The following is a 14,006-nucleotide window of genomic DNA, read 5'->3' as shown; positions in this document are numbered from 1 at the left end:
TCATAGAAAATACACACAGGGCTCACAGACATGTATTGTATTGTAGGACAATCACAATAGTAGACACCATTGTACTTTTATATTAATTACAACGACATTAGTAGACAATGGCCAATCAGTACAGTATTTGGGATTTGAACCTGGGATCACTAGCCTGGCCAACCAAAACGTGAGGGTCACCTGATGTCATATAAATGACTTCCAAAAATCCTGCAGTTGTCCACAGAAAAACAACATGGCAGAATAAAGGATATTGATGCAGCCTTCAAAACTCGCAGTGAAAATGACGTTCACGTCTTTAGTCTGGTGCACCGAGAGGCATTGGATTGCCTTGCTATGTCCCTGAAGACAAATGAGTGAGCATGGGGTGGAGGGTGGTGAAGAGATCACTTTGGTAACTTCATAGTGCACAGCCACGTAACATGCACAATGTACAAATCACAGCACACAGCCAAGTAACATGCACAATGTACAAATCATAGCGCACAGCGAAGTAACATGCACAATGTACAAATCATAGCGCACAGACACCCAACATGCAAAATGTACAAATCATAGTGCACAGCCAAGTAACATGCGCAATGTACAAATCACAGTGCACAGACACCTAAAATGCAAAATGTAGAAATCACAGCGCACAGCCAAGTAACATGCACAATGTACAAATCACAGCACACAGACACGTAACATGCAAAATGTACAAATCATAGTGCACAGCCAAGTAACATGCACAATGTACAAATCAGAGCACACAGCCAAGTAACATGCACAATGTACAAATCACAGCACACAGCCACCTAACATGCAAAATGTACAAATCACAGCGCACAGACACCTAAAATGCAAAATGTACAAATCACAGCACACAGACACCCATCATGCAAAATGTCCAAATCACAGCACACAGCCAAGAAACATGCACAATATACAAATCACAGTGCACAGCAAAGTTACATGCACAATGTACAAATCACAGCACACAGACACCTAACATGCAAAATGTACAAAACAGAGCGCACAGCCAAGTAACATGCGCAATGTACAAATCGCAGACACCTAAAATGCAAAATGTACAAATCACAGTGCACAGCCACCTAACATGCAAAATGTACAAACCATAGTGCACAGATACGTAACATGCACAACGTACAAACCACAGCGCACAGACACGTAACATGCACAACGTACAAACCACAGCGCACAGACACGTAACATGCACAATGTACAAATCATAGCGCACAGACACGTAACATGCACAATGTACAAATCATAGTGCACAGACACGTAACATGCACAATGTACAAATCATAGCACACAGACACGCAACATGCACAACATACAAACCACAGCGCACAGACACGTAACATGCACAACGTACAAACCACAGCGCACAGACACGTAACATGCACAATGTATAAATCATAGCGCACAGACACGTAACATGCAAAATGTACAAATCATAGTGCACAGACACGTAACATGCACAATGTACAAATCATAGCGCACAGACACGTAACATGCAAAATGTACAAATCATAGTGCACAGATACGTAACATGCACAATGTACAAATCACAGCACACAGACACGTAACATGCACAACATACAAACCACAGCGCACAGACACGTAACATGCACAACGTACAAACCACAGCGCACAGACACGTAGCATGCACAATGTACAAATCATAGTGCACAGACACGTAACATGCCCAATGTACAAATCATAGCACACAGACACGTAACACACACAATGTACAAATCACAGTGCACAGACACGTAACATGCACAAGCAAAATATAAAACATCACTCCCTTTTATTCATCAACAAGCCGAATCAACCAGCCAAGTTGAGGGTAACCGAAGCTTACCCTTCCTAACCAAACAATCTTCCTTGCAAGTTCAGGTGTTACACTCCCTGTTATACAAGGCTGGCACTACACCATTAGCCATGCTGAGGGTAAAGGCCCGTTCTCACTTGAACGATATTTTGTACAACTGTGGTACGACTAAAAAAATCGTACAGCCGTGCGATTTCCGTACGAATTTCCCTGTTTTTTTCCGCGCAGTCTCACTTGTACAACTGCCGTGTGACTGCCGTTAAACTCCCGTGCGACATTTCCTTCCGAAACATCCGATAACGGTTCAAGTTGCATGCGACTGCCGTACAACCTCAACGAGTCCCGCGCAAGCGCCGTGCGATTTTTGTTCAACTCGCGTGCGACCTGTGCGCATGCGGTACAACCATCGTACAACCAATCAGAGCGCCGTGCGTCCGCCGTACAAGCGCCGTTCGATCCGCACGAATCGCATAAAAGCAGGGCCTTTTGGCGTCGATCTTCATAACCGCACTCGATGTTCGACAGTCAACAAGTATTCAACACAACACAACGATGCCACCGAAGAAGACCGACGCCAAGCATCCAGCCAAGGCACCCAGGAGGAGAAGAGGCAGAGCAAGCAAGCAGTCTGAAGACGCCACCACCGCCGCTGCCACCCCCACCCCCACCGAGGAGGATGCCCACGGCCACTCGGACGGCTCGGTGAAGTCGGTGGCGCAGTCAACCCACTCCACCGACGACGTCCCTGCCACGAAGACGAAGACGAAGAAGGCCAAGCCACCCCCCCCCCCCCCCCCAAGCTCAACCTGGACACAGAGGAGGAGAAGTACTTCGCTGAGTGGCTGGCACAGAACTAGCTGCTGTACGACAGGAGCCTCCGCGAGTACAAAGACAAGGCGAAGCGGGACAAGCTGTGGGAGGACAGGGCACGCGAGATGAACGTCGACCCCACGGCACTCTACACCTGGTACCTGGGTATGCGGACACAATATGCCAAGTTGAAGGAGGGGGCTCCGTCCGGCTCCGGCGCCGAGCAACACACTGAGAGGGAGAAGTGGATCCTGAGCGCCTTCGACTTCTTGAGCAGGCATATTGTCCGCAAGCAACCAAGGACGTCCAAGCTGAAGCTGTCCAGTGCCTCGTCTCAGCAGGAGTCGAGCCAGCCAGTGAGCCAGTCAGAGCCAGAGTCAGAGTTCTCTGACCTGATGCAAGACCTCGACGAACTTCGCCTATGACGACTCCCTAGCCGAGCCACCGAGCGAGCCGAAGAAGAGGGCGAAGAAGCACGCAGCCGCCGACCCAGAGCTGGAGGCGCTGACGAAGAAGGCTCAAGAGAGCGACTTTCTGCACAAGCTGATCCAGGCGCAACTGGCGGCTGAGAAACCTGCTGCTGCCGAGCCGTCCAGTGTGCGGGAGAAGTTCGGGGCCTGGCAGGTGGACAGGTACAAACCGATTGACAACTCGCTCTGGGACGACTTAATTTTTATTTTTTATTTTTTTTGTATACAAGATCGAGGCTCGTGAAAGAGCTAGAGCTAAGACTTCGAGCAAGAGGCTTCCAACTTGGTGTCACGCTTCGTCGCAAGGTCCAAGGTGCTGCAGGCTCACATCCAGCAACCACAGCTGCAGCTACCACAGCTGTACAACTGGTCTCAACCACAGATGGGATACCAGTCGCCGCCGTCCAGCTTCCAGCAGTCGTCCGGCTTCCAGCAGTCGTCCGGCTTCCAGCAGCCCTACCAGCAGCAGCAGCAGCCCACGTACCACCAGCTGGCGTCTGTGCGCTCTCGCTCTGCCCTGCTAACGACCTGCACCTCCTTCATCTTGCCAGCCCCTATGATGTCCTCACTGGCGCCTAGCGCGATGGAGTCCACTGCTACGACCCAGGCTACGCTCAACCTATCTGCTACCTCGATGACCTTGATGTCCAACTACAACGATCTGCCCAGCACACCCATGGCTACAAGCTCGCCGGAGACCGTTAGGCGGTCTCCGGCGGACGACTATCAGCCGCATCAGCAGCAGCATGATGGTGAAGATGGTGACGATGGTGCTGAGATGGAAGACTGATCTGAAGAAATCTTCCTTGCTCAGGGGTCAAACCCCGGGCGTGCTCGAAAATCAAACGGCCCTTTTCAGGGCCATCGACAAAGTTCAATAAAAAAATTAATTTACATATATAATTGAATAAATCATTGAATGAATGAATGAATAAATAAATAAATGCATGAACGTTTGTTGTGGTAAATAAAAGTCCCCAAACACCAGTACCCCCCCCCCCCCCCACCCCCAATGTACATGGACATTAAGATAGGACTACTGGCTACATGCACATGTACATGTACTTATAATTATTAAACATATTTTTATTTACCTATTTATTTACTTAGTTATAAGGGGGAAGTGGAGGAAAACATTTGACTTATTTTGGGGAAATGGGACAACTTTCATTTCGTTTGTGACTATGTAGTATACTTGAGTTATTTGGGACTATGGGTCATTGGACTTTTATTATCTTGCTATAGCATAGCATTGCAAAGTTTGAACCTTTTGGGACAGTGTGGGTGGCCCTGAAAAGGGCCGTTTGATCTTTGACCCCTGAGCAATGAAGATTTCTTCAGATCATGTCGTTCTGCCATGGCACCGCACCGACTGGGCTGTTGTAATAGTGCTTCAGGTAGAGTCGCTGCCTCTTTGCTGCCTTCATGCTCAGGTTGCCGGGCCCCATGGCCTCCAGGTCATCGAGTCGGGCATCGTCCCTCCAGGCGCCACGGACCACTTGGTGGGCCTCGTCTTCCTGGTCGACCACCACGTTCTGGAGCATCGGGTAGTGCAGCCGCATGAGGTTGTGGAGGCTGCAGCAGGCCATTACCATTGCACCCACTGTGTCGGGCTTCTGGCGGAGAGCGGTGAGCAGACACATGAACCGGTTGGCGAGGATGCCGAAGGCGTTCTCGACGATTCTTCTAGCCCTCGAAAGACGGTAGTTGAAGATGCGCTCATCATGGGCCATGTTTCTTCGCGAGAAGGGCTTCATCATCCAGGTCCTGACGGCGAACGCATCATCGTCGATGAAGAAGAACAGCGTGTCTTGGTCATCTCCGGGAAGAGGCTCTGCATCTGGGAAGCCGATCTGCTTGTCTTCGATGGCCGTCTTCAGTTCGCACTGGTTCCACAGTTGGGCATCGGACGCAGAGCCGTTGGCACCGCAGCTCACCCACACAAACTTGTAAGTCTGCGTCAACCAAGGCCATGAGCACCACGGAGTGATAGCCTTTGTAGTTGTAGTACAGTGAGCCTGCGTTGGCTGGACACCGGATGCGGATGTGCTTGCCGTCGAGAGCACCCAGGGCGTGATGGAAGTTCCATCTGCGGCCAAACATCTCAGCGATCTCCATCCAGCCTTCTGGTGTTGAGGGGGTGGAGATGACCTTGTCGGCGTACTCGACCAGGATTGCCTTGCAGACCTCGACGATGATGTTGCTCATGGTGTTGTGGGCCACTCTGAACGAGAACATCAGCGACTTGTAGCTGTCACCGGTCGCCAGATGCCTCAGGGTGATGGCCAGCCTGAGACCAGGGACGAGTGCCTTCCTACACCACGTGTCCTTCTTCTCCAGCCTCGGACCCATCCGGTCGAACAGCTCCTGGAACATGCGGGGCTCAACGCGCATGAAGTTGCGGAAGGCTGACACGTCTTCTTCCCGCAGCTCCACCATCAGTTGCTCGTATTGGCCGTGGAGGGGACTTCACAGCAGCCATGGCCTGGTCTGGTAGCGCTTGGCCCGCCTCTGCCATCTTCTTCTTCGTCTCTGTGCCAGCACCTGGGCCATCAGTAGGTTGTTGCGCACATCATCTGCTTGCAGTGCTGCAAGGAGCCCCAGCAGCCTCAGTCTTATCTGGTTGTCTTCCATCTTGATGTGGACAGCTTGAACATCAGGTAGTGAATGATTTTGCGGCCGCTGAGGCCGCCTTTTATATGTTTGTTGGTGAGATCCGCCCAGGTTGGACGGCAGTAGCACCGCGCTCGCATGGGGTCGCACCGCACTTGCATGAGATTCCTACAGCTTGTACAACAGTCTGATGGCAGTCACACCGGGCTCTCATGAGATTCGCACAGGTTGCACGGTAGTTGCACGGCAGTCTGATGGATGTCACACGGGAGTCGCACGGGGTCTGCTGGGAGTCACACGGCCTGCCGTGTGACTCTCCTCAGACTCCCATGTGACCTATCCGACTGCCGTGCGACTGCCGTGCGACCCCGATGCGACCAATGTGAACTATGCAAAACGTGCGACAGCCGTATGGAAATTTTCAACAGTTGAAAAAACTCGCACGGGCATGCGACCCGTCCGAATTACCAGTGATTACACACGACACCCCCTACAAGCTGTGCGAATAATCAACAGACTGCCGTGCGACTCCCGTATGCCCTGTGCGATTTGGTAGTCGCACGGCATTCGCGTAGAAAATCGTTCAAGTGAGAACGGGGTATAACCAAGGCCAACACTTCCTAGCCAAACAATCTTCCTTACAGGTTCAGGTGTTACACTCCCTGTCATACACCATTAGCCACCAGTTACTACACTAGCACCTTCCTATAGAACACATTAAAACTCACCTTAACGACAAGCCGAGGTTTGTTTGGGTTGCTTTGGTCCAAGAAGTTGATGTAACCAGACAGAGAGACCGTAATGAGATCCTGTCCCTGCCATAAGCAGCCCATCTGCTGGTCCATCAAGTCCTGTCCCATGGTAAACGTGGTGAGAGCTTTACCAGTAGCAATATCCCACACTTTTGCTGTCTTATCCGAAGAAACAGACAGCATATGAGAGCCGTCCGCGTTCCAGCAGATCTGCATTGGGAGAAAGATCCAAACGTCAACAAGAATCAACCATTTTTTCCATTTGAGGAAACCTTTTTGTCTATATCTATACATCCACCAAATACTGAGGTGATGTTGATTCAAACTACTAGAGATGAGGGGTGGAGAGGAAATAGGGTGGGGTTCAGACATCACATGCCCAACGGTGTAGTCGCGTGGAGGGAGAGAGGACGTTCACACATTGCACGATACACTGTCATGTGGAGGGGGGTGGGGGAGGTTCACACATTGTACGATACACTGTCATGTGGAGGGGGGTGGGGAAGGTTCACACATTGCATGATACACTGTCATGTGGTGGGGGATGGGGGGAGGTTCACACATTGCACGATACACTGTCATGTGGAGGGGGGTGGGGGAGGTTCACACATTGCATGATACACTGTCATGTGGTCGGGGGTGGGGGGAGGTTCACACATTGCACGATACACTGTCATGTGGAGGGGGGGTGGGGGGAAGTTCACACATTGCACGATACACTGTCATGTGGAGGGGGGATGTTTGCCCACCTGCCACCTGCGCACTCACATGGCGCCGTAGAAGACCGGGCGCACACGCGGAGGGGTCGAGGGCTGCATGCCCGTCTAGCACCATTGTGGGGCCGTATTTCTGTATTGTACCATTAGGGTTGTTTTACACCATAGTGCTTTACACCACCACAAAACCGATAAAAACCTGCACACCTGTTGCATTTCTCTACTTCGATGCATGTCTCAGTCGGTTGTAGGTTAAGGTTATAAAAAATCATATTCACCATAGCCGAGTTGGTTGATGCATCGTTTGGTAAAAGAGGGGTGAGGAGGGCGAGGAGGTTATTGATCACCGTCTCAATGAGTCTCCAGAGACACTTACAGCATTTATACCTCCAGCGTGAGCCTCATCATCCGCAAGGGATCCAACTTTGTTTCCAGATGTTCCATGATACAGGAGAATCTACAGCGGAAAAATAAACACACAAAGAAACCACATTCATGATCACAGGGCAGCGCTGCATTAACATGCTGTGGACCTGGAGCCAAACATATTCATGATCACAGGACAGCGCTGGATTAACATGTTGTGGACCTGGAGACAAACATATTGTTGTGAATTTTGGGGTAGGCATATATAGATTTAGGTAGATATGTATAGGTATCATGCTTCGTCTGTCGTGTTAGAGAATCTCACCTGTAATAAGTTCTGTGTTTAGGCGGTTTGGCGGGGTAAGAGTGTACCTGTGATCATACGAGGATGATCATGGTGATAAATAGTTCTAGGGGATAAGGATAAGACTCCATTGTATGTGAAACCTGTGATCTACCCTTTGTCACATATGGCAACGCACTCTTGTAGACATTAGATAGGCCCTTAGTGCACACACTAATTAAATCCCCCCCCCCCCCACCCTTTCAATGACTGACCAAAAGAACTGACCGGAAAAAACAAAAAGCAGCGACCGCGCCAAGCACTCGGCCAATGAGAGGACACCAACGCAGTGAGAAGATTCAGGAAGGTGAAGGAGCGACACACTGATTGGCCACCGACCGATGACACCTCGGCCAATCAGTGCGGAGGGCGCGAACATTCGGCCAGTCGGTGTGGAGGGCGCGAAGGAGGACACAACAAGTGACACGCTGATTGGAGGAAAAGCACCAGTGACGTCAGAAGACCACGAGTAAAACTGCTGGCTCGCCGGCATTTTGAGCTCTTCCCTTTGCCTCTTGCCTTCCCTTGACTGTCCCTTTGTGCTGGACCTGTTCTTGCCTTTGAACTTTGGTGGAGAGACCAGCGCCGACGATTCTCTTCCCCTGTGTTTGCATACGAATGACGAGCGAGGCTTGCGGTTGGAGCGCTGACGAGCGATCGCACGGGCGCACCGAGGTGTGTTCGCACCAACGCCCGAACGGTTCGCGCCAACCGGAGCCGCGTCCGGACGCGAGCTTGGGGCCTGGACGACAGAGACAGGTAAGACGCACAACATTCCACAACACGACGAGACATCTATTTTATTAATTAATTCCTGTGTTGTGTATCTTAAGTCTGGTGTGGGGACGTCCCAATTTAGAATTTAGTTTCTTCCATCGTGTTTCCTTGTTCTCGGGTCCGTAATAAATATTCCTTTTGTACATTTCACATCTGTTTTTGGTTGATTTATTAATTTATTTCAGGTTGAAGATGCTTGCAGCCATGAAGGTAAGTCGGCATAGTTCATCCCGACTTGTGTATTGGTCCGCCATAAATTGGGATAAACGCCTCCATTAAAGCTCGTTTCGGCCATCCGCGATTCCCGGTCTTAACCAAGGGGCAATCACGCGACAATATTCATGATCACAGGACAGTGCTGGATTAACATGTTGTGGACCTGGAGACAAACATATTCATGATCACAGGGCAGCGCTGGATTAACATGCTGTGGACCTGGAGCCAAACATATTCATGATCACAGGACAGCGCTGGATTAACATGTTGTGGACCTGGAGCCAAACATATTCATGATCACAAGGAAGTGCTGGATTAACATGTTGTGGACCTGGAGCCAAACATATTCATGATCACAGGACAGCGCTGGATTAACATGTTGTGGACCTGGAGCCAAACATATTCATGATCACAGGACAGTGCTGGATTAACATCTTATGGAACTGGAGCCAAACATATTCATGATCACAGGACAGCGCTGGATTAACATGTTGTGGACCTGGAGCCAAACATATTCATGATCACAGGACAGCGCTGGATTAACATGTTGTGGACCTGGAGCCAAACATATTCATGATCACAGGACAGCGCTGGATTAACATGTTGTGGACCTGGAGCCAAACATATTCATGATCACAGGACAGCGCTGGATTAACATCTTATGGACCTGGAGCCAAACACATTTTTGTGCCCCCATTTAAGGATCCATTTTAAAGAATGATTTGAAGACAAATGCTCGATCGATTGTGTATAGAACGGATGAATTAAGTGTCGTTCTCAAAGACAGTGATATTGACATCGCTGCTATAACAGAGACTTGTCAAACACTTGACATGTGAGATGAACAATTGACACTATGACTATTTAATATTCACAAACCATCGCCACACTGAGAATGGGTAGAAGGCATAACAAGACATCAGATTGGATAACACTTGACAAATTGCCAAGACTACAATTAAAGACTTTCAGTAATATCCAGAAACAGCAAAAGAGCACATCTAAGGACAAAAAGGTTATTCTGAAAGCAGATCACAGGCTTTTCGGGCATATTGGTCCTCGTAGCACATTATACCTCATATACATGATACCTCGTAGGACATGGTCCTCATAGCCAGCGACACAAAGCTAAATACGAGAGATGTTTTGCAGCACTCTCTAGGCCCTCTACCATGATCCCTGGCAAACTGTGATGGGACTCTTCACAAAACAAGTAAGGCTACCTTTGGAAGACAACTTGAGGAGAAGGTGCCACCACTGATTGCGTAGAACAGACATCATCATTAAATATAGATGCCATGCCCTCATCGAGAAGGTACATGGTGAAAACAGAACCTTTTCCGAACTGTTTCCCCAAGTTCCATCTACCGCCCTGCTATCCGGAAATACGAGCAAGTGAGTCGACATAGTTTTTGATGTTGACAAAGAAATGTCAATCAAGACAAGAGAGTGGGCAAACAGGGAACTGGAGACACTTGCCATCGTGTGATGCTAGCAAAACAAAATTGATCCAAATCCTGGTAGTGGACTCGAAACGGGCAGAACAAAGGACAAAACTTGCAGACAAAGTGATGTACGTGACTTTGACGTGTGCAAATATATGATTCAGACTAATGAAAGATGTTGTTGATGAGGAGACTGGTCTAGAATCAACACAGGAAGTAACAGACATGCTCAAACTGCTGCATGTGTGTCAAGCTGCTGCTAGCTGCAAATCCGTGATTACAGTGGCAGATGATCCGGATGTGTTGATCCTTGCCCTCGGGTTCCATCAGCCCATCGATTCTAACATGTACAGCAAGAATGGCACACACACAAGGATGAGGCTTATTGATATCTCTAAACTGACTGCAGCTTTTGGGGACTCGGCATGCCGATTTCTGGTGGGAGTACATTCTTACGCTCACTGCGATACTGTCAGTGCATTTGGCGGTCGTGGTAAAGGCAGTGGCCTGAAATTAGTACTTTCCAAAAAAAAGTTTCTCAAAGCCTTTTCTAAACTGGGGAGAGAATGATTCCTGTCGACAGAGCTTTTCAATGCGCTGCAAAATTCCCCATGCACACGATACTCATGAAGGGCATCCACAGGGAACGTGAATGAACTGCGTTATCAATCTTTCTGTGCCAAGAAAGGAAATTTTGAATGTGGACAGCTTCCACCACGTGAGGAGTGTTTGAAGTTGCATGCTGACACGGCCAACTACCGGACTTGAATATGGCAACGATGCCTACAGAGGAATCCGGATATCAAAGCCCCCAAGATGGCTATGGGTGGATAGCGAATGAGGAGAACAAGCTTGCTGAGAAAGGAATCCGGATGTCTTTAATCCCCAAGATGGCGATCTGTGGATAGCAAATGAGGAGCACGAGCTTGCTAAGAGAGGAATCCGGATGTCTTTAATCCCCAAGATGGCGATCTGTGGATAGCGAATGAGGAGAACGAGCTTGCTAAGAGAGGAATCCGGATGTCCCTAATCCCCAAGATGGCGATGGGTGGATAGCGAATGAGGAGAACGAACTTGCTAAGAGAGGAATCCGGATGTCCCCAATCCCCAAGATGGCGACGTGTGGATAGCGAATGAGGAGAACGACCTTGCTAATAGAGGAATCCGGATGTCACTAATCCCAAAGATGGCGATGGGTGGGTAGCGAATGAGGAGAACGAACTTGCTAAGAGAGGAATCCGGATGCCCCCAATCCCCAAGATGGCGATGTGTGGATAGCGAATGAGGAGAACGAGCTTGCTGAGAGAGGAATCAGGATGTCCCTAATCCCCAAGATGGTGATGTGTGGGTAGTGAATGAGGATAACGAGCGTGCTAAGAGAGGAATACGGATGTCCCTAATCCCCAAGATGGCGATGTGTGGGTAGCGAATGAGGATAACGAGCTTGCTAAGAGAGGAATCCGGATGTCCCTAATCCCCAAGATGGCGATGTGTGGGTAGCGAATGAGGATAACGAGCTTGCTAAGAGAGGAATCTGGATGTCCCTAATCCCCAAGATGGCAATGGGTGGATAGTCAATGAGTAGAACAAGCTTGCTGAGAGAGGAATCCGGATGTCCCTAATCCACAAGATGGCAATGGGTGGATAGTCAATGAGTAGAACAAGCTTGCTGATAGAGGAATCTGGATGTCCCTAATCCACAAGATGGCGATGGGTGGATGACGAATGAGGATAACAACCTTGTTATTAAATGGATGAATGGACCTCAAGCCCCAGAGGCTGTATCGGAACTCCTGTCAAGCAAATGCAAACGCGTTTGTCATCTAGCAGATTGTCCTTGTCTGCTGAATGGGTTGAAGTGCACAGAAGCTTGTCGGCTTTAGACTTGCTCAAACATGCAAAGTGAAAACTATGACTAAACACTCCTGGATAGCTCAGACGAGGAGGATTTGGGCCAGGACGAGCCCAGGTGATCACAGATCAATGTTGTCACAACTTGCTTTCTATCAACACGTGTATTTCTTCGTAATAATGAATGTGCGAACAAACTATTCAGGGCTGCCATTTTTAACACTTGCACTGGAATCCAAATGAACAAATCAAAGTGTTGTTGCAAAAAATCTTGTTACGGAAAATGTACATTGTTATGGGGCTACCATATAAAAAATGGCTGACCGAAAATTATCCCTTGATATTCAGGTAAATGTGAATAAAATGAAAGATTAACCTCACTCTATTGTCAGTTGGAAAAATTAATTGTCGGACACTGGAGTGCAGTTTCACGAATGTTTGCTCAATGTGTATGATCAGACACTGGAGTGCAGTTTCACGAATATTTGCTTAATGTGTATGATCAGACACTGGAGTGCACTGGAAAACAAAGAAGATGCAGACCTCAGCTCACCTTGCCATCACCCCCAGCAGTTGCATAATGGCTGCCCGTTGGTGAAAACCGCACACAGTTCACAAACCTATTGTGATCCTGAAAAAAAAAAAAACCTTTGTGAATAAGAACACATGTACAAGGCATGTGCACGTGTGTGTGTGTGTGCGTGTGTGTGTGTGTGTATATATATATATATATATATGTGTGTGTGTGTGTGTGTGTGTGTGTGTGTGTGTATATGCTAAGATGTGTGTGTATATTCAAGCCTCCCTCGAGGGAACATGTCTTTCACAATCCTTGCCCTTGTCCAAGCCAAGGCTCTGGTTAACATCAACATTTGCAGAGGGAAGATAAGACTTAAAGGAATGTTGTAACAACTGAGTATGCTCTTCTCCTACACTTTTCCCATGGCTCAGGACTCCTACAGGATAGGAGAAGGGTAGGGGCTGTTAGTCCACTTTCCCTCTCTTTGTGTGAAAATGCTGAACTTGCAGAATTAGCAGAGATTTCTATCTCACTTTGGATGTATATAAGAAAACGCCTTTGCCGAGTTACTTTCAGAGAGTGTCTTGCACCTTCTCTGCTCGTTTGAGTTTGATGTGTCTTGATCTCTCTCCGCAGCTGTGTAATTAGTCTTTCAATAAATGTGCTTGTTACTCTTTGAATTATAGTGTGGAACCTGGTTCGATTCCCAACAACTGGTGTCAGAAGTGGGATACAACTCGGAGCGAGGCTGGAGGAGCAGGCCCTGGTTGGAGATCTGAGCGGAGAGCCCGGTCAGCATTTGATTTGATTTTAAGGTGAGCCTTGGTGCTGATAGATATCCCAAATTGTGCTCCGCCCTTCTCCCCGGGTTTCGTCTGTTCCCCCTTGTGCCACCCGTGCTTGTATCACAAACAAATTGTAAGTACAGGCCATTTGGCCCTGGAGTAACAGGTTGTTTATTGATCTACCAAGGTTAACGTTACGGTTAGCAAGGGAGAGGGGGGAAAGTGAGGCTAGGCGGCCGCAGGGAAACGCCGGTAAACCAAGAACTTCCCAGGAAAGGACAGCCTAGAACAATAAAATGGGGAACAAGTCTGGAAAGGAGGGGGAGCCCCTCAGAAATACCCTGGCATTTTTCATGTATAAAAAGCATTATTATGCCGCTATAAGAACAAGGAAGGCATGGGCTGAGCTAACCAAGGATTTAAGTGAACCGTGGCCAGAAGAAGGGTCATTTGCGCTAGAGAAATTAGAAGCGCTGTATGGAGCTCTAGACAAGCTAGAGAA

General features: G+C 48.7%; 1 protein-coding gene across 1 annotated transcript in view; it reads right to left on the bottom strand.

The window, feature by feature from the left end:
- Window positions 1-14,006, bottom strand: part of LOC137420542 (WD repeat-containing protein 1) — a 185,664-nt gene that overhangs the window by 102,877 nt on the left and 68,781 nt on the right. Inside the window, exons 6-9 of the mRNA XM_078772558.1 lie at window positions 12,753-12,830; window positions 7,578-7,658; window positions 6,462-6,695; window positions 255-342 (exon numbers count right to left, since the gene is read on the bottom strand). Coding sequence (XP_078628684.1) covers window positions 255-342; window positions 6,462-6,695; window positions 7,578-7,658; window positions 12,753-12,830 — 481 coding nt within the window. The remainder of the gene's footprint in view (window positions 1-254; window positions 343-6,461; window positions 6,696-7,577; window positions 7,659-12,752; window positions 12,831-14,006) is intronic.

Source organism: Myxine glutinosa, chromosome 2 (genome assembly GCF_964187855.1).
Source record: "Myxine glutinosa chromosome 2, kmMyxGlut1.1, whole genome shotgun sequence".
NCBI classification, from domain to species: domain Eukaryota; kingdom Metazoa; phylum Chordata; class Myxini; order Myxiniformes; family Myxinidae; genus Myxine; species Myxine glutinosa.
Note: the sequence above shows the minus strand (reverse complement) of the source record. Positions and strands in the feature narration are given on the sequence as shown.